Here is a 21188-nt window from a genome sequence, read left to right on the forward strand (position 1 = left end):
GCAGATAACAGCTTGCTTCTGCAATGAGGACAGAACGTTTATTTATAGTTTTTATTATTTGACACAATATCAAAAAGATGTATTTTTTTCTTTCCATTCCTGAATTTAAAATAAGGTGTCCAAGTTTCTTACAAAGGTTTTTATTTTTTTTCCAAAATACACAAACTGAGTCAATAAAATATCCATAAAACTTCATCAGTTTTACCTTAAAAAATATTTTATATTACAACATACTTGCAACTCATACACTTTATAATGTAATATTTTAATTGAATTGAATTGTCCAATCCATCTGCAGCTACCATCAAATAGTGATGTCCAAAGGTATTTATATGATCAATTCTCAATAAAGCTTAGAGGTTTTACAGTAGAATTTTTTGTAGAATAATTTACTGTGTATGGTATCAGTTTTTAAATGATTTTTACAGTGAATAAGACCTTGCTTTTTTATTTGTCATTTTTTGGCATTTCATCCCTATATCTGAATTTCTCACAAAGGACATTAAAATTATTTTCTAAATTTCTCACATAAGACCATATCTGCCAAAATGAAACAAAGTCAATAAAATATTTATAAGATTAATTAAATTGAAATAAATGTTGTGAATTACCTAGAGAAATCTGCTCTTGTTATTCAAATGAAATTAAGATATTTCTCATGATGAGCTTTAGTGTGGAATAGTTTATTATATACTTCTGTAATTTCATTTAATGGAAAGTAACTGAAACTTTTGCTGTCTTCAGTATGTTCAATATATTTTTTTTTGCAAATTTCTCACAAAGTAAGACCTTCTCTGCCAAAATATGAAGCAACTTGATTAAACATAACTTCACTGAAAGTTGTGTCACATACATACAGTTTTATTTCACCCCCCTTTAAACAAATACCACAATCAAAAAGAAAAAAAAAAACAAACATCCTGTGGTCCACAGTAAGTTCTACAAATAGTATTCATTACAGACCACAAAGAACATACTGAACAATTCAAGAAAAAAGAAGAAAGCTGGTGTACTGTATGTGTAAACTGGATTGCAACTGTTGGATCTCCACATGATGGTAACCTTTTTTTTTGTACATCTTTTTTAAAAGCATAAGAAAATGTCATTCTTGACTATGCTCTACTCCTGAAATGGTTTTATTAATCCCTTCATTAAGCATTCAATTTGGCAACATGTATGTTCAAATATGTCCTTTCATCACCCTCAAAAGCATGTTTCATAATTACAGTAAGGCTTTCGAACACATTTGGGCAAAGGCATTTTGTGTGTTAAATGCTTTGAAGGGGCCCATTTCCTATCTGCATCAAGTTCTCATCACCAAAGGTAAAATGTATAATCTCTTCCCACTGGGTGGCCCAGTACTGTCCACAACTGTGACAATTAAAATGTGCAATTCTACTGTGGTCTTTCAGGCCTCTGTGAACATTTTCTATTGACCTAAAGTTGAATCAACGTTTTATCCTGTAAGGCTTTTTCCCCTCTGGTCGGGCTCACAACTACAATCTATGACAAACTGGATTATCCACAAGCAAGTTCCATCAATTGAGAGCGAGTGAATTACACTTAGGGTCAGTGCATTCAGAGAGCAATGTGTATTGCTTTATTCCCTGACTGTCCATCTGAGCTGGTGACTGTGATGGAAATAATGTTCATGCAATGCAAAAAAAAAAAAAAACAGTCAGCTTCATTTACTACACAAAGAGGTGTCGAATGATCAGAAGGACACTGGTCAAACTGGAGGACTTTAGGTATAAACTGAGAAAAGAAATGTTCTTTACCTGCCAAGTGTGAGATGTGGGATTTTTAAATTATATTCCTTAAGATTTGTTAAGATTTTGCCTGTTTTGGCTTTTATCTCACTTACATCAGCTTCACTAAGTGTGTTTCCAGCCACTTGATTTTGTGCACACTTTCAATTTGTGCCTTAAAAACACCCGAGTGGAAACAAGAAAACTTTAAAAATGTACGTCATCTCGTTGAATCCTCTTCCTCTCCTACGGTTTAATGGCACCCGACAGAAGAGTTGGCTCCACCAATGTTTTATCTCAATCCATTCAACCCCTAATATGCACATAACGGTAGTAGATGGAAACGCACATTGCTGGGGAAACGTGATGGAAAATTGAAATTTAAACTCCAGTTGTTCTTCTGTTATATTTCTGACAAAGTAGCTGCTCAACAAGTGTTCGCTGTAATATCAAAATCCCATCTGCTGTTACCATGGTAACCACAGGTGTCGCCGAACCCACCTGTACTCATATCTTAAGGATTATAACTTCAACTAGCCACTGTGAGGCTATTGCTGCTCTCTGTCCTACAGCCTTGAATGGATGTCCTTCACAGTGATCTGGCATCAGAGAAGGATACAACAAACGCATTTAAAATAGTGTATAACCAAATGTGATCCTGTCTCAGCTGTCACATTAAGGCAAAATAATAGAAATGTCTTTAAAAAAATAGGAGATGCCGTTCACTAATGCACTGTTCTAAGGCAAATCATCTCAGCAAAAGACTATTGCAACGACAAAAATACAGCGAATGAAGAAGTGACAGGATCACAACAATGTTTACAGGAAGACAAAACCCGGTGTCCCACCTTGGCACCGAACTGCACTTCTTTGAGCAAAAACTTTCTGGACTTCAGTTTCACATTGTTTAGTCTTGGAAGCAGGAAATGATCAGACATACTGCAGGATATTTTCCTCCGGAGAAGGCAGAACTCAGTCTCTTGGTGTTTCCAACTCTTATTAAGTGCTTCTTGTCAAGTTGTAGAGTTTTTTTTTTTTGTACAGCTACAGCTCATTAATCTCATTCAGCACCAAGAGGGAAACAATAAAATGAAGAAGGTTTTTAAAAAATAAACATACTTTGACAATGTAATAGCTTACAGCAAAACACCCTGAAATATCAATAAATGAAGTATCCATAAAGGAAAGAATATGTAGAAGTGGTTAAGAGGAGTTCATGCTCGTTGAGGTCCCGCCAATAGGAGGGCAGACCAAGATTGATCAGTCTAAGTCCACAGCAGCAGAGCTCAGCTAGGCTTTCAGCTTTCACACAATGTACTGGTACACGTCTGCCTTGCCGTGGTCGGGAGTTGCAAAGGGGCTCAGCCAGGATATAGAGAACGGATGGCCAAACACCACCTTCATATTCAGCCATTTTGACTTTTTGGCCCATCTTCTTTCCTCCTTCTTAAGCTGTTCGATACCCTGCGGGGACAAGATGTAACACACAGGAGGAGATGTGATTCATGATTAAAGATGATACATAAAAGAACATATAACTGTGTAATAAAAATTGTATGTACCAGCAGAAAATAACACAGCACAAGGGATTTAAAATTAAGCGTGTTGCATTATTTTGTTGTTATCTCAGAGCTCTTAATCAGGGTTAGGTGACTCACTCTCAACATTTCCTGATGTCTAAGAACAGCACACATACACAGATGATGATGCATTAACAGTACAGAGGCTCATTAAATTGAAATTGACTGAAATAGATGATCTTTGTAGTGAATATTATAACGCCGTGAGTCACTGCCGTGGGTGGTTTGAGCAGGCACGTTATGAGAAAATGCACTAATCTCAGCCTACCTGGAGGATATAAGTGAATTACATTCTCCCACTTACATTTGTGCTCGGATTTAGGGAACAACAGAGTATGAATTTATGACTTATTTTAGGAAGTCAGAACTGCTGTATAACTATAGAAAGAGCTGCATGTGTATTTGGTTAACTTAACTCTAGCCCTGATGCTGCAGTGTATCTGGTGTGCATCATTATACTGATGGATGGACCAACACCACAGACCAAATACAAGTACTAGTACTTACATTTGGGTACTCGCCGATAACGACTACTGGAACCCTATATAGATGGTATCTAGATGCCTAATTACAGTGTAATGAATAACGTGTATTTTGGGCATTGTGTGCTTTTATTAGAGTCGACAGCAGAGAGATGACAGGAAATGACAAAAGAAAGAGGAATTTATGGTTGGTGCAAGATTTTCATAAATTTGAACCCCATTATAGATACTATTTATGGTCTGCGTTTTTCAGCAATAACCATCAAATGTATACATTCAGCAATTACCTTAATTTTTAGTGGCCGATATTCCTACGCTGTATTCAAAATGCCTTCACATACATGAAAGATTCACTGAAAATTAGGTAAGAATTTATTCTAGTGTTCCTGTTTGTAATTTTATCTTGTTGATATCAGCCTCATTGTTTATTGTATACTCCATTTACAGCATATCACAGCTGTTCGATGCAAACCCAATATTTCCTACTGCTGCTGTTTCACATTAAAAGCATTCAACAAGACTCAAATGTTCCCTTGGTCACCAATACACACCAGAATTTATGTGGTTTTTTTGTGGTGTAAACAACTTGAGGACAGATCCCTGCGAATAATACCAAACAACCTTTCTCTCATTTCCAAAATTAAGATAAAGTGCACCATTTTTAGCATACTGCCCAAGAAAAATAGGTCCAATTTTATCTCAGCCTTTGAAATCCCTCTTTTAGAGTTTATATAATAAACTATTTTGCTCTTGTGGAGTTTGAATACACTTATTGTAAGTCACTTTAGACAAAAATGTCTACCAAATAAATGTAATAAACTATATCTCTAATTATGTTATCTTCAAATGTTTGCTACAATACTATTTCACTGGGGAATGTCTTTGTAATAAGCTGGAATGGATTTAGTGACTTGCTTAAAGGCACTTTAGCTGACGGAGGCTCTCCAGTTACTTTAATCCAAACAGCTGCCTAAATGCAACCATCACAACACACACACTGGTGCAACTGAAATTCAATTGTCAGGAGGTGCACGGAAGTGCTGTTTTCACTCACCGTCTCATCGGTACAGATGGAGTGGACCTGGGTCCCAAACATGACTGCAGTGAAGATCAGAAAGAGGAGACCCTCAAAGCAGAGGAGGATGAGGAGGATGACAGTTGCTGGTGGAGAGAAGTTACTGCACTCTGGAGAGGGAGGGAGGGCAGAGAGAGAAAGATTTGTCATGTTAAAAAGGAGAGCTTTGTTACCTGTGAGGTACATAAACAACACAGTCAGCTCTAACAGGAGATAAGAAAATAAATAATGGTGAATTCTACGTACGTAAGAATGTATTTTATCTATTATATAAGAAATGTTTAAAAAAATGCAACTGAGATAGAAATGCACAGCTTTCCATTCTCTTTTTTTTAAGAATGTCAACCCCAAATAGTCTCTTGGGGGTATAATCAGCTATATTTGCACATTAAAATGGATGTCCAGTATATTACTCACTTGTCCAGTCTTCTTCAATGCAGAAAACAAAATGGAAGGCCACCAAAATTAGCGCATGTAGGGATATTAGTGCAATATACATCTGGGGGAAAAAGAGCAAAACAAAGGTTCAGCTTTAATTTGTCACGTGTTGATAAACACAGGGTCACTGGTAGAAGAAGAGACAGGTCAGCTCTGCAGTAACCGCACTAGTCATATAAAGATAAAATAAGATAAAGAATAAGGAAGTGAGAAAAGAAAGATATAACTATATTACTACTAATATAACTAAAATAAAATATACAGAAATATTGGACAATGTGTATATATCAGTCCCAGTACAAAAAGCAGATATGGTAGACAGATTTAGTGTTAAATAATACTCATTAACAGTCAGATATTGACATTATTTCAATCTTTGGACATACAGAGCTATTAAATTACATTTCATACTGAATGTATTTAAATAAGGGTTGCAAAAGTGTAAAGATATAGTGTAAGAGTCCAGTACAGATGTGAGGTGGAGCACTATAGTTAGTGTGAGAATGAGCCTGCTCACATTATTCTTCTGTTATGCAGTGCTGTAGTGCTCAGGTGACAACACAACGTGATCAATGTAATTGCACAAAGGTATTTTAACATCTCCGGTGTTTACAGACTCACCGTGAAGAGCACAAAGTATTTTTGGTTGTTCTCTCCGACACAGTTGTTCACCCAGGGACAGTGGTGGTCCATCTTTTTGATGCAGCGTTTACACACACTGTGGACACAAAGATGCATAATAAAGATTAAAAGTATTACAAGCAAACTGTGACCTCTTGAGGATACTTTGAGGTATATTTAATTATTGCCAAAGTAAATAAAATAGAAAAAAAAAGCCACAAACTCAGTCCACTTTTAGCAGAGTAATTCACTCACATGTTGACACTGACTGATGTGAGAGAAACAGACTGCTCTCAGTCATGTTGGCTGTTTGTGTGTGTGTGTGTGTGTGTGTGTGAGTGATGTGTTATTTATCTCTGAGAATTGCAGCTTGTCTGACAACTCACAATCTATCATCTGACAAAGCAGAAAGTCATTCTCAATCTATCCGTGTGCCTTGTTTACCAACTTTCAGAGGCAAATCTATATTTAAAAAGCTGCAATCCTGTGTGTAATATATTACCCTTACAGGTCATTTGAGATAAGTGTATCATCACAGTGTATCATCTGAACCACCCACAAGGATGACTCATAATATTCAGCAAAGAAAATCTATTTCATTCAAACTGACACCCATTTTGCCTCTGAGACAGAATGACTCACTGGCTTTACAATTCAATTACTCTGCAGTGTTTTTGTGCTTTTCGTGCCTCGAGATCCCAGAGAAACCACACAGCCACACAGGGAACTCCTTATTACCAAGCTGCAAAGTCTGCAGGGAAATGCTACACAGCTACTCCAAAATAAAAAAAAAACCCATAAAAAACACACACAGGTGAGGCAGGAGAACCTGGTGCAGGAACAAACAAAGATGAGGAGAGGAGTCCCCAGTGAGAGAGACACATCAGGACTTTCCTCCGTAAGGTGCAGATTTCAGCAGCCACCCGCCCAGACCTACATCTAAAAATCTGCAGAGTTGGCAGCGGGAACTGTATCTTTCCTACTATTTATACATTCACACGCAGTGCTGTACCTGCAATGGTGAGCTCTGTCGGGCTTGATGCTGCAGCACTTGGGACACTTGTACACCACCTGTCCCGGTTTGAGCTGCAGGCTCTCAATGAATTCTTTGGTAGCGTTCCCTTTAGGCACAGCTCCCTGCGAGAGAAAGAGAAAAAAAAAGATGAGTTGACAAGGAATTCAGTTGTAGTTCCTGTTCCTGCAGATGTTTTACATTGTTTCCTTGTCATTAATGTAGCTGCTGGAACTCTTAAGATATAAATTCTCCCTCACAGCAAAATGAACTCAAACAGAAACATATGATTTGGCTTTATCACTGAAGTTCAAAACTAGAACAAAACACAACAATAAAACAATTACAATCAGGGTAGGATTAAGCCGCTAGGTGGCCCCCGAGTCAAAAATGAGCTGTGGGCTTCAACTGATACTGGAATGGTGCCAAAGCAAAGAAAAGAGGCCCAGAAAGCAACCAGTGTTTCTATGCTGCAAAGAAAAACCCTGCCTCAGGTTTGCTGTCAGTGATCATTTGGTTAAACAGAATTTTTTTGAGGATTTGGACCATGTGAAATATTAAAGGTGGCCCATGCATTACCAGTATCTTAATTTAAGTTTATCTTGGGTGGCATGTTTATTTACAGTATTTAGTAGGACTGCACAATATGTTGAAATATTATCGGAATTGCAACATGTGCAGAAGGAAATTATAGAAGCAAATTGCAGAAGCTGCAACTTTTTGATAAAGGTCAAATGTGTGCCCAAACAGCATTACAATGAAGTATTGTAGTGGTGCAGAGATACCCTGGCCAACAAATCTTGTTCTGCAGATGTAAGAAAACATGTTTGTTTGGTACAGACCTCAACAACTGTTACATCATCATGATATTTCCACTAATCATGAACTGTAGGAGCCGTAGAGACAATTTGTATGAAGATGTATTACAGCCTGTATATAACTCTGTTCTTTTCCAGTAAAGTAACCAAAAGTGGTCTACTAACTAACCCCAACACACCCAATCTGCTAATCAGAGTCTGACTGACCGGGTCTGTGCACATCGCCTTGGCGTGAGAGGCGAGAGCGAGGAAAGCGAGGCTGTTGAAGATCACCCCGTTGAAGAGGCTGTATACCACGCTCTTGGCCGGCAGCAGTATGACAAACACCACCACAAACTCGGCGTAGAAGACCAGGAACCAGGTAATGATGCCGCACACGATGCCGCAGCCGTCGCGGATGAACCACATGGTCTCGGAGCCAGTGCGGGGCGGGGGAGGGGCGCAGTGCTCGGGCTTCAGGTAGCCAGCTTGCCGTTCGATGTCCCTGGTGCGGTGCGCCGGGCTCTTCATCCTACAGCGCCCGTGGCTTCAACCACATACTGCAAGGAGTGATGGGAGACAGATGGAGGGGAAGTGGGGGAGCAGAGAAACGGGAAGAAAATGAAAGAGGAGAGGAATTAGAGAATTAGGCGAAGGATTTGGAGAGAGTACGTATCAGTGAGGGACGGTATTAGTGTAAGGCTGCAACCAACAATTATTTTCAGTTCATCTGATGATTATTTTCTTGATTGTTTGCTCTATAAAATGGCAGAAAATGGTGAGTTTTCTACAGTGCTATGTGACAACAATACAAAACACCCAAATTTTATATTTACAATCATATAAGAAAAAACCACAAATCCTCACAGATGAGAAGCTGGAAAAAGAGAATGTTTGTTTCAAATAAATGAAGCCTTTAATTGATACTGCTAGGTGAAGAGTGATGGGAAAGGGGGGTGGGGGAAATGACACATAGCTAAGGGCCACAGGTCGGATTAGAATCCATGGCCACAGCAGCAAGGACTCAGCCTTGGCACATGGGGTGCCAGCTCTACCAGGTGAGCTACCAGTGCATCATCATTCATTTTACCATCACATTTTAGCTTGTAACTAATCATGGATATATGCATGCGCTACGTTCAAGAATGTGACTACACAGCAGGCTAATATTAAAGAAAATTTATTAAGTGTCACTGTCAACAATATCACAGTGCAAGAGGTCTGTCCCACAACAATTAAACCATCCAATAAGTGCTCTACGTCCTTGAGGAATATCAAGAAAAATAGCGACTAATAAGACAGTGAATCAGCAAATGAGGTTGAGGACAGTACTCAGGGGGAAGCATTAGCTTAAGGAAAAACAAACACTGACTGGTCCAATCCCAACAGGGCCAAACAATCCAGGCGGAGTCCTCTCACGGCAAAATGAAGAGGCTGTGGTTGGAATTAGAAACTATATTTCACCATTTCGTCGGAACAATGCTTCAACAAAAACAGCCTACCCAGTTGTCCTGAGCTGCACCGGGCCTTTGTGTCCGGCTCTGTTTGGAGACGGGGCTCATGAATAAGCAATCGAGCAGGTCTGAGTGTGTGTAGACAAAGATTATGTGACTTCAAAGGAGATAAAATGTCAGAAAACTAAAAATAGTCCAGACTATTTTATGTAGATAACTCAGACTGGGATAAAACTCTCAGAGGATGGCTGGATCTCTTCACTAAAAACGTAAGCTTATAATGAGTGTAATCAGATTGCTCGGCCATTCCTGAGGATTCAATCTATACATTAGGCTTAACTGAGCGATGGCTTAATTTCACTTTTATGTCCGCATTAATTAGTGCTTGGCCAATGATCCTGGCAGTTAAACATGGTTCCCCCGAGGAGAGGAATTTAATCAGAATTAAAACGATATGCCGGCGTTCCAACCGCAAGTAATGAACGATTTCTCTGGAATAAACTAAAACATCTCACGGTCCATTACAGCCCGAGTCACTCGCCAGAACCCTTTCCTTCGTTGGTAGCCTATCTTTCTCCACACAGCACCACACCCACCTCCAGCCTGTTGCACCAGCTGTGTGCAAGTTGAAACTTAGCCTAATTATAATGTCAATTATTACTTAGTTGTGAGTTATGCATTACTAAAATAAAACAGAGGATGAGCCACAGCTTCGTAATTGTAAGTAACAAAGTAGTTTTACTTTCTTCAGACGACACTCCCAGACTGAAATCATTTAGGTAAGGCAAATAGTCGATTGAGGGAAGGTGTACATTTCTACAGGGGGTTAATTCTCAACAACTTGACCCATCTTCAAATCATTCCAGAAGTCCAACCCTGAAAACAACTGTCAGATGAGGACATTGTCTCAATAAAAATTTACTTTCTGGTTGAAATGACCTTTATAAAATAAAGTATGACCAACCCCACCCCTGCTGCGTCCCCCCCCACCCCCCCGAACCTTTTCACCACGCTTGTCATCACACAGCAGGAGTCAGGCACTGTGGGAGGTCACGCTGGAGGTCTAGTGTGTCTGCAGAGCACTTTCACTACAAGTCGAGGATTACTGTATTATCTGTGTTGACTCTAGTGGTGGTAAACAGTAAAAGAAAATATGTTTGCACACATGCTGTACTATTGGTGCAATTTTGAGGTGCTTGTACTTTAGTATTTCCATTGTATGCTTCTCTATACTTTTATTTGACTACAAATAACTTTCAGGCAGCTTCATAATGGAAAGTAAAGTCAAAGAAAGCTAAACACATTAAACCCATGTCACTGAGTTACTGGTGCTTGTCTATAAATTAATGATTTAACACCAGAAAACATTTGTGTCTGTATTTTACCATGTAAAGCCTCTCAGGTCATCTATAGCACTGTGATAACTTTTCAGCTGCTTCAAATCTTTAAATGCAGGTTTACATTCCCTAAATGTGACTGAACTGAATATTTCATTATCTAATTTTTATTTATTTAAAATGCATTTTAATGTGTTAAAAAGCACTTTAAATTGTCTTTGTGTATTAAAACTTGCTCTAGAAATAAACATATATCCAGTTTAGTTTTTAGATACTATGCAGATTAGGAAAATATATGATTTTATAAAATATGATGCTTTGTTAAAAGCATAAACCAACAGTATATTGTAGTTAAACTTAGCTCCACCTTGATTAGTTACAACGTTTACATGTTACAGATACTTAAGCATCTTAAAAGGGGAGTTTAATTAATATCTAACAATAACATATAACAATTAGGGATAATTACATTGTGAAGCACAATTTCCGTGAGGTCACAATCCCCCTGTGAAAATGTAGACACCCTCAGAACAAAGAAAATGTTGGATAGGAAATCGGATCATGCCATTTTTTTTGTTAAATCATTTCATATGATAGATCTTGGAAAAAGTACTTGTTAAACAGGTTTTGTTTTACCTGTTGATAATTTATGTGATCGTTTACCAGTATAGATCTGATCTGATTCAGCTGGTGGGAGCTGCGCATTTCAAGAAGAACTTGTTCCAGTGATATGGGGTGGATACAGGACACTTGACAGCAGCTGGTATAGTAATTGTTATGTGGACTTCTTTAACACAATTAGAAACAAAGAAGCCCTAAAAACTGTGAAGTTTCAGATAGGACTTCCTACAATAAAGTAATGAACGACCTGCAATGAAACTAACTGCAAAACCAGAGTTCATTAACAACTGAGTCAATTGTTTCTTCTTTCATGTGGACTGGAGAATGAGTCTATAGATTTCTCTCAGTGAATAGCTATTTTTACAATGAAAACAACTGACTGATTGTAACAGAAACACTTTACACAACAGCCCCAGTACAGTTAAGAAGAGCTGCTGTATTCTTTGCCATTACCATTAAGCCTCTGCACTACTAATGGTCCCTCCAGGAAGTTGCAATCGCAACCATTAACACAAATTCAACCAATCACCATGAATTCTCCACGACCTTTGTCATATCATCACAACTTTTTCCCGCAAATGTGACCAATCACTGTAATTTCCTGCATAAAACATGTCATCAAACTCACTTCCTCGTTTCTAGCTGCAAAGATGTAGACGTGTGCGACATTTATCCTCCGAACAGCGTGATTTTCACTTTCTTCTGCAATTTCATTGAGGAAAAAAAGGAAAATATTGTAATATGGATCGCTATTTTTGGGAAAAGCTGCTGTGCTGTAAAGCATTTTAGGCCGCAACAATCCCCCCCTCAAAAAAAGCCAGCAAAATCCTGCACAGACTGCTGTTAGAGTACATACAGTATGTGAAAATGCCAGATTTATACCGTAGAAATGACTCACTAACTCAAAATGTGTGCCATTCACAGTCAGATATTCAATTAATGATTTATGGGGATGTTTGATACCCTGCTGCTAGAATGCATCTGAAAGTAACTGACAGCACTGACTGGTGGCAGAAAGGATGAGACGCATAACGAGAGATGAGATGCAGACAGGTTTGACCCCCTGCTGGAGTTAATCATTACTCTAATATGATTTCACTTTACTGATAAGCTCATTTGGCAACATACAAAACAAAAGTTTAACAAGAGAGGCAAGTTCATAAATTTCTGTGTTGGTATATTACATGTTCAGCAAAAGGAGGGTGGGTAGATTAGATTTAAAGAAAACTCCAGCCAGCAGGCAAATGCTGGTAAAATATGAATTTCAGACACTAAATAATGACATACTATTGAGTGGAGGGTAAATCTGAACATTTACCTGTCAGTGGCTGGCAGAAGGGTGTTGCATATCAGAGATATAACAATCATTTGGATAGTTTTAGTAACACATTTTTAGAGCTTGCTGTTCATAAATCTGTCACCCACCAGATTCGGTGAAACTATAGGATTAACGAAAGTATCAACGAGGTAATTATTGAAAGGCGAGGTGTAAACAGGGGCGGATCTAGAGACAAATGTTCATGGAGTGGCAAGAGGGTGGCATATAAGAAATAAACAAACAAAATAGGCCAAACAAACAATCACATATTTCAGTATTTGCATGGAAAAGCCCCCAAGTTAAGATTTAAGCTCAAAAACATTATTACATTATTGTGGCCCATTAGTAAAACATTAAATAGATATATGTAAAAGTCGCAGTAGAAACAAATAAACTGTTCTATTTCCAAATCGCCAGTCTTCTTCTTTCATTGATTAATGTTTGATGTTATGGCCATAACAGAAAATTAAATCATGTGTAGAATTTTTCATTTTCAACACGTTATTTTTCAAATTAATCCAAATGAATGAACAGTATTTGAGACCAAACTGGGGTTACAGCTGGGATGGTCAGGCATTTTTCTAGGGGTGGTCACTGCCATCCCATGCTACCCCTCTACAACTGCCCCTGGGTGTAAATAGCACTCTGTGGAGAGATCTGTAAAACAGCTTCTCCTATCACAGCTATCTAAATCTGTGACTGTGTCTAAATACTACAGAGGCACCAGTTGTGGTAAAAGTTGGCTTCCAAAATAAAGTAAAATTATATGTTATGTTAATGTATTAGTGTTTTAAAAGTCATTCTTCAAACAAAAAATCCAAATGTTAAATAGTTTCAGTGAGAAGCACAGCAACTAATCATGACTTCCTTTATTAATGGTTCGTCTAATTGTTTCCTGGATTCATCTTCTAATCAGTAAAATAAGGATAAAAATCTCAAAGCCCAGAGTGACTTCTTCAATTTGTTTTTTTGTCCATTCAGTAACCAGTGAACGTTTGTTTTTGGTTTTTGTGGTTTGAAAAATGACTGAAATGATCGATTATGAAAATATCTGCCAACTCTCAGACCAGCAAAGCCACACGAACATCCCATTGAAGATGTGTTTGACAACAAAAAAATCCCAAATTCATTCATTTGTAACTCAAATTTGGGTTTCCAGAGTCAAATATCTGACTCTTTAATGTGCTATATGCTTTACTTTTCAATAATTTTACCTCTAACGTAGTACTATAATGAATGCATGGATGGCAATGTTGGGTGTATACTCTCTTTTTGAGTTGGCTGCTGTGATTTAGTGGTGGAAGCATTCAATTCAAATATGCTTAATAGGTAATAAATATTAAACTCTCTGATCAGGACTCTAAAACTGACTTCTGACCTCCCTGAAGATGGGTGAGCAACAAAAGGAAATCCTCTTGCAATGCCCAATAGGGCCTGTACAGTTATGTGTGGCATTATTGGATGATAATGAATGAACTTCCAGAAAGTTCTGACACAATAAACCCGACCAGGAAGTAACTCTGGCAGCTGGAGCAGGATATCTGGATTGTCCTTTAGTTGGTAGCTGATAAAACAGTCTGCACTGTACTTAAGAGTAACACAACCGCTTCTTTTAATAAATAAATAAATAAAAAAACATACCTCGCACTCTCCTGGTTTGTCACAAAAGTTTCTAGACGTCCTAAATGCAGTTTAGAGCCTTTAGAAGTTTAAAAAAAAACAACAACCCCAGCTCCAAAGATGAGTCTCCTCCGCCGCTCCGTCTGTTAGCGCTATCCCAGCTAACCTCACTGATCTGCGGGCAGCAGTCTCTCAGCAGCTCCGCCGACCTGCTCCCACTTTCACTGCCGCCTCGGTTTCGACGAGGTGTTAATTGTCCCCGGTTCGTGTGCTAACTGCAGCTGGTAGTAGGAGGTAGGAGGTGGGGCGGACGAGCCTTAAAACAGGCCGTTGTCTAACTACTTCGGTGCTTCCTTTCTTTTTTTTTTTTTTCTTCTTCTGTAGATCCAGAAAGCTTTGCGGGGACAACACAACGTAGAGCCAACCAGGAAGTCCGATACTGCGCTCCCTGGGATCGTTGGGTTTTGGTGCCCTGAGCGCAGTCTGCCAGGCGCGGGCGGAGCGGGGACATGTTACAGGGAGGGGTGGCAGAAAGCTGATTTTAATCGGGGAAACAATCATACATAGCAGTTTTTGCTTGGAGAAGCCGCCCAAATTAAGATAGTTGAACTTAAAAACATTACATTATTGTGGTATATTAGTAAAGCATTGACTAGAAATATCGCAAGGTGGCAGTTTTTCCAAATACATGTCTTCTTTCGATGAACTTAAGACTGTCATTTAGTCTAAAATTGTGAACAAAACAGATTAAGAAAATTAAAACATTAATTAAAATAGTTAAATTTGGCAGCATTTGACACCAAACAGGGGTGGCCAGGCAGATGCCACCCCCTCTAGATCTGCCTCTGTCCAAATCTTTTAGGTTTTTTGGTCCATTGTGTAGGATTTTAGTGGCATCTAGTTGCAGCGTAGTTGCAGATCGAAACTTCGAACTCCCCTTCCAAACATCAAATAGTGATGTGAGGCAAAATCCTACCTCCATTTGGTTGATTAATAATTAATTTGTCCGTCTGAAATAGCTGAAACATGATGATACAGGGGGGATTCTGTTCATATCCTAGACTAAGTTAGGGTATTATTCTGATGTTCTTTGAAAAACCCCACAAAGTAATTGGGCGACACTCATGGCGGTTACTGTAACTTTTAGGGGGCCCTCTAGCTCTGGGGGTCCCTGGATAGTTTCCTTCCTTGCCCGTAGTAACAATACTGTCAGTGGTAGTAACCCAGCCTTCTGTATTCCCAAAATGAAGTTACATATAGTTAAATTAGCAGACATTCAGGTGTTGGGGGTCGTATTTGGGTGTCTGCTTTGCCTGGCTATAATCCGTCCAGTCTTGCTTTCTAATGTTTTTAAGGCATTTCCAAAATCCTCATACATTGTTAAAACCTAACTTTCTGTATTTTCATAAAAGTCTCTACTTAAAAAATATAATTAAAAATCTTTTTAATCTCCCAGACTTATTTTTTTTAAAACAGCAATACACAAAAATGGTGTTCAGTTGTTAAGTTCTGTGTTTAAAAGTGTCCATTCATCATGACAAACCGGCTCAAAAGGGCCCAGCGTGCAGCCACATCTGCCTGAAAGTCCAGACTCAGGGTAACTGACTAACCCAGATCAAGCATTGGCTGCAGAGGAAATATGAGAACTATTATTAAATCTTTGTGCTCTGTAAACATCAAACAGAGCAAACTGATATATGTTGTACTTTAATAGAGGCTACACACACATATATATATAAATAAAACCTTAAAAACATCTTTGACAGGTGAGGTTTTATTATTTATTAAGAGTTTACACCAGAATAAGTTATGTTTTGTTTAAATCAAGCAACAGAAAAGTTAAATCTTTAAAAAGTGGCTCACAGTTGTTTTTGGGTGAAATACTTTTAAGAGTGCACAGATGGTTTTTAGAGACTGGCCGCACCGGTTGGGCGGGGTCGTGAGAAACTCAAACTACCGGCGCGTCCAGGTGAGCAAAGCGAGCAGACTCAACCAGAGAATTTGTCTTCTTTTGATGACGTTAAATGAAATCGACAGACACACACACACACACACACATACGCTACCTGCTAGTGCATTATGGCAACAGTACAAGTCAGCGAGGCAGAAAAGGTGTACATTTTACACGGTATTCGGGTAAGTTTTAAACATTATTATGAAGCGTTAGCCTGTGCTAACTCAGAGACTGCCGTGTTGTTGACATGTCGCTTTGTTGTTGTCGTCAGGATGACCTACGGGTGGATGGAAGAGGCTGTGAGGACTACAGACACATGGAGATAGAGACTGATGTGGTGTCCAACACAGACGGCTCGGCCAAAGTCACACTGGTAAATGTGCAATATGTGTAAACGTCCTTTGAGTAAGAAGATGCTATGAAAACTTCTCATTTGTACCAAACTGCACTCCTTCTCACAGTAAAACTCTGGATTTGATCTGCTTCGATCACTGAACTCAACCTGCCTTTATTTTGGACCGATCTTTAATTCATTTTGCACAAAACTCTTGTTCAGCAAAGATTGGAATTTCAATAAAACAGTTTATTCACACCAGTGTGAATATTTCTTCTATCGAATAACACATCATTAAAGAATCATTCATTTGGTAATTTGATAAATCGGCACTGATGGTTTCTGTTAAATGAACTAAAATAAACTTCATTCACTGACTTTAGCTGGCTTCTCTGGATGTTAGTGCAGGCTTATGGTGCTTTCCATTTGTCTCGTAAATTAAAAAATAACCCTCCAAGAGAATAAGAGAGGGAGAGAGTGGAGAGGTGGTTTTATGCATCCAAGGAATTCCTATAAAATCCAGACCAGGCCTGTAACTGAGACCTGCCTTTATTAGTCAAAACGTGTCGCCACATCAGGCTGGTAAAGGAGACCTGCTTCTAATTGAAGATTTACATTATTAGTTATATCTGAGCCTATCTAATGTCTGTTTTCTGAATTGAATGCTATTTCTTTGGAAGGATGATTGAATTACTCCCTTTTATTTTCTGACGTGTTTCGTCGCTCTTTCAGGGCCACACAGCAGTTCTAGTTGGGATTAAGGCTGAAATTGGAAAACCAAGGCCCATGGTGCCAAATGAAGGATACTTGGAGTTCTTTGTTGATTGGTAGGTATGGTGCATATTCGAGGGTATGGATATGGAAATAAATCTTACATGTAATTCTGTGTCATAGTATCACTACATATCATGATATTCTGAATGTTTTTGGAAAATCAATTGGGCAAAAATTGGCATGGGCTGTGTCTAAAATCACTCCTTATTTACTATATAGTCTATTTATGTCAGTGCTCAAAGATTGCACAATGGAACGGAAAAGTTAGTGTCCAAGGCACGTGCACTTCTTTCTGATGTTAATCCCACAATGCAATGTGTTGCATTTTAAATATGTGAAAATTACAGTTGTGGTCTATAATTGTTCTCTGTTCCCTGTAGAGTAACACTATGGATTGTTAAATATATAGGGAGTTGTAAATCAGTGATTTCAGATGCAGCCTTGAATGTCTTATTTTTGGCCAATCCTGCAAACTGAATACAAGTCAGATCAAGATATTTCAACACATTGTTGCAACATTTACAACATCGCCCTCAGTGGCCTATTACAGAGACATTAAAGGGAGAACTAAGACGGTATAAACGATTTAGCAAAATAACTAATGGTTCCTGATATATATTTTCATATTCCACATCGTCACATCTTCATAATAGAGACATCGGAATACATTGTATAATAGCAACACAGTTATCAAGTTTCAAACAAACGTAGTTAAGCCCAATTATCTAAAACACTAATAATGATCCATTAAAATATTTCACACAAAACTAAATGTAAATGTGGCCAGTCGTCAAAGTTTAACCAAAAAGTAGCTGCGCAGTATTTTAATATTAAACAATGTGGTACCATTTGTAAGCATTCACGTATAAAAAGCCAGTTTCAATTCAAGTATTGTAACAAAATTACATATTTTGAATTTAAATCAAATGTGAACGTTATTCAGACAAAAATGTTTTCAACAGGAACGCTGTTGAAAACTCCTAAAAATATAAACTCACAATTTGGGGTTGTGCTTTGATGGATACCCTGCCACTAGGAGGTACTGTTGTATCATGGCAAAGACAATTTTACCATAAATATTCAACAGTGTGTGGAGATAGGGTAAGCCACTCTCACTGCTTTCCCTACTTTCTCTTCCTTACCCCTCTCTCACTAACTCAAGTAAGAATAAAACTAATAGATATTCTGTTACCTCACATTTTTATTGTCTTGTTTTCACCTTCCATCACCAGTTCGGCCAATGCAACCCCTGAGTTTGAGGGCAGAGGAGGCGAGGAGCTGGGGACGGAGCTGAGTAACACTCTCTACAAAGTCTTCAACAACAAACACAGCGTGGACCTGAAGAGCCTCTGCATCAGTGCAGGAGAACACTGCTGGGTCCTCTACGTGGATGTGCTGGTGAGTGGTCGTGTCCAACAATGTCCGAAAAGGACAATCCAACATTCAGGCTAACACTTTATGCAGTGATTGTCCAGGTGTTTTGTTTCGAGTGCAACACCATCAAGGACGTAAAGGAAGGAATTAATCCTTGTGGCTCACCCCTCTCTATGACAGATATATATATATATATATATATATATATAGACTTGTTTGTTTCAAACATACCCCGAACTTTATAATAGGCTCAAATTGACAAAAGTCAAGACATACATGCACTACTGCTCAAAAGTTTGACATCACCTGCCACAAAAGCTTCATTTTTTCATCCTTTTAGGTTGTAGAAAGCCCTCTTTAAAAATAGACGAGGAGAACAAAATGCTATACAGTGGTTCAACCAGACTGACAGCTGAAATGGCAGAAAGAGACAAAGATCCCTCTGAGCAACAGTTAAATAAGAATATCAGAGATCGCCAGTCATTGGTAAAAGAAACTGGAAGCCTAGTATCAAAGTATGTGCAAAAGTATTCTCCTCTGTCACGCAGCTCTGTGGGGACATCGACTAAATAGATGTTTTTATCATTTTATACATTTTCTTCTTTTGGGCCCAAACTACTTCACTACATTGTATATGTGGTGCCTGAATTATACTGTTTTTATCTATGTTAAAATAGTCATTATTGGAGGAAAGAAGAAACACCAATAAAACAGGAGACCCCATACCTGTAAGCTATATTGTATGTTGTAAAACGTATGTAGAATTAACAAAATTTAAGGTTTTTTTTTTTTCTATTTATGTGGCTGCTGTACTATACAATTTATATTCCCACTTTCCTGATGATAAGATATAATAACTCTTCTGCATGTAAAATACGGTTTGATAAACCATGTACAGCTGGTTAGTTTCTCCTGGACAAAGCGTCCCTGTGTTTCAGTGAAGGAATAAATCAAAGCGGCACATTTGACATCAGAATCAGCTTATTTGGTCTGTGTGTATTCGGTTCCATGGTCCTCATAAGGTAAGCTCTCACACTGATGTGTTTCCACAGCTCCTGCAGTGTGACGGAAACCTGTACGATGCCATCTCAGTAGCTGTAAAGGCAGCTCTCTTCAGCACAAAGTAAGTAAAGTGTTCTTCTGCTGTTTATTTGGGTTTATTCAGTAAAATGAAAGCTTATAGATTACTGATTCTGATCTGATTACCTTGCTAACAGAATTCCCAGAGTGCATATATCAGCTGACGACGAAGGAGGAAAGGAAATTGAGCTGTCAGATGACCCGTATGATTGTATGAGACTTAATGTAGAAAACGTTCCTTGTATTGTGACGTTATGCAAGGTAAGCTCACTTTCTTAAGCCCATTATCACACAAACAGTGAAGATGTACACACTTGGCTCCCCTGACTTTGTTTTTCTGTAGGTGGGTCACAGGCATGTGGTGGACGCGACTCTGCAGGAGAAGGCCTGCTCTGTGGCCAGCCTCATCATCTCTGTCACACACAAGGGCACGGTCACCTGCACGAGGAAGGTGGGAGGAGGCAGCCTGGATCCAGAGAGCATCTTTGAAATGACAGAGGTGAGTCCAGCCCTCATGCTCGGCCATCTGGCCTCCTTTCGCCTCAGCTAAAGCATTAGCATAATGTGATTTTATTTAATTTTTTATTTATTAAAGTATTTTTCTTTTCGTTTCCAGGCAGGTAAACGGGTTGGGAAGGCCCTTCATGCTCCACTCATGAAGCTGCTGCAGCAGGAGGAGAGTTTAGGACAGAAGCGACAGAAAGTTGGTTTCCTTGGTTAAGATCAACTACTGCATCTAGAGTATGTGGGTACATGTATACAGAATTTTCTAATAAAGCTTTGATTTTGTACAGCCTTCTTGTCTTTGTGGCATGTTTGAACAAATACCAAAAAATGAACATGTAGGTGTAAGGTTTAGTTTTGATAATTAACGCCTCTTTAACACACTTGCACATGTTATCGCTTTGCCCTGATGTCCTGACAGGTTCTGGATGGATGTAGTTGATTACCTGTCATCAATGTTAAAGGTCCAGTGTGTACCATTTATGAGGCGCTATTGACAGAAACAGAATATAGTATTCTATATGATATATTCTAACTATGTATAATCACCTGAATACAGGAAATGTTGTGTTTTTATTACCTCAGAATGAGCCTTTTATATCTACAGACACAGTGGGTCGCCTTCCATGGAGTCCGCCATGTTGAGCCGCCATGTTTCTACAGTAGCCCAAAACAGTTGCACCAAACAGTGGCTCTAGATAGGGTCGTTCGTGTTTTTTGTGCGGTTGGTTTCGACCACTGTAGTTTTTCCTTTGCACCTGGAAAGGGAGGGTGAAGCGAGGGAGTTGCTATCTGGACCTTTTTTAATGTGAATTAATAAATGTGAAGCAAAATCAACAGTGTGTTATTACATCTGCATTTCTAACAGTAAAACATACGATCTTAGAGAACTGGTTTGGTGATTTGATTTGGAAAGAAGATTATGGACACAAACAATATCGCAATTGAATCGCAATCGATGAACCTGTGCAGTAGGTATTAATAACCAGGGATCTGATTGTCCACAGTAAAGAGAATTTATTTTAACATATTGACAATAACAAAGTAACTATGGATATTACAGAG

The 21188-nt window shown here is 38.7% G+C and overlaps 2 protein-coding genes across 2 annotated transcripts; one reads left to right on the top strand and one right to left on the bottom strand.

The window, feature by feature from the left end:
• Window positions 1-840: 840 nt before the first annotated feature.
• zdhhc3b (zinc finger DHHC-type palmitoyltransferase 3b) lies at window positions 841-14525 on the bottom strand. The gene is made up of 7 exons (XM_051391614.1): window positions 14125-14525; window positions 7982-8313; window positions 6957-7081; window positions 5945-6041; window positions 5303-5384; window positions 4865-4995; window positions 841-3212 (listed from the first exon to the last, which is right to left on the bottom strand). Exons 2-7 carry the CDS (start codon window positions 8282-8284, stop codon window positions 3054-3056), a joined length of 897 nt encoding a protein of 298 aa, XP_051247574.1. The 5' UTR covers window positions 8285-8313; window positions 14125-14525; the 3' UTR covers window positions 841-3053.
• Window positions 14526-16103: 1578 nt separating this feature from the next.
• exosc7 (exosome component 7) lies at window positions 16104-20415 on the top strand. The gene is made up of 8 exons (XM_051391615.1): window positions 16104-16239; window positions 16329-16430; window positions 17124-17218; window positions 18398-18563; window positions 19592-19662; window positions 19757-19880; window positions 19963-20118; window positions 20236-20415. The coding sequence occupies exons 1-8, from the start codon at window positions 16183-16185 to the stop codon at window positions 20338-20340; spliced, it is 876 nt and encodes a 291-aa protein (XP_051247575.1). The 5' UTR covers window positions 16104-16182; the 3' UTR covers window positions 20341-20415.
• The last annotated feature ends 773 nt before the right edge of the window (window positions 20416-21188 follow it).

This window comes from Dicentrarchus labrax, unplaced genomic scaffold, assembly GCF_905237075.1.
Source record: "Dicentrarchus labrax unplaced genomic scaffold, dlabrax2021, whole genome shotgun sequence".
NCBI lineage: Eukaryota > Metazoa > Chordata > Actinopteri > Moronidae > Dicentrarchus > Dicentrarchus labrax.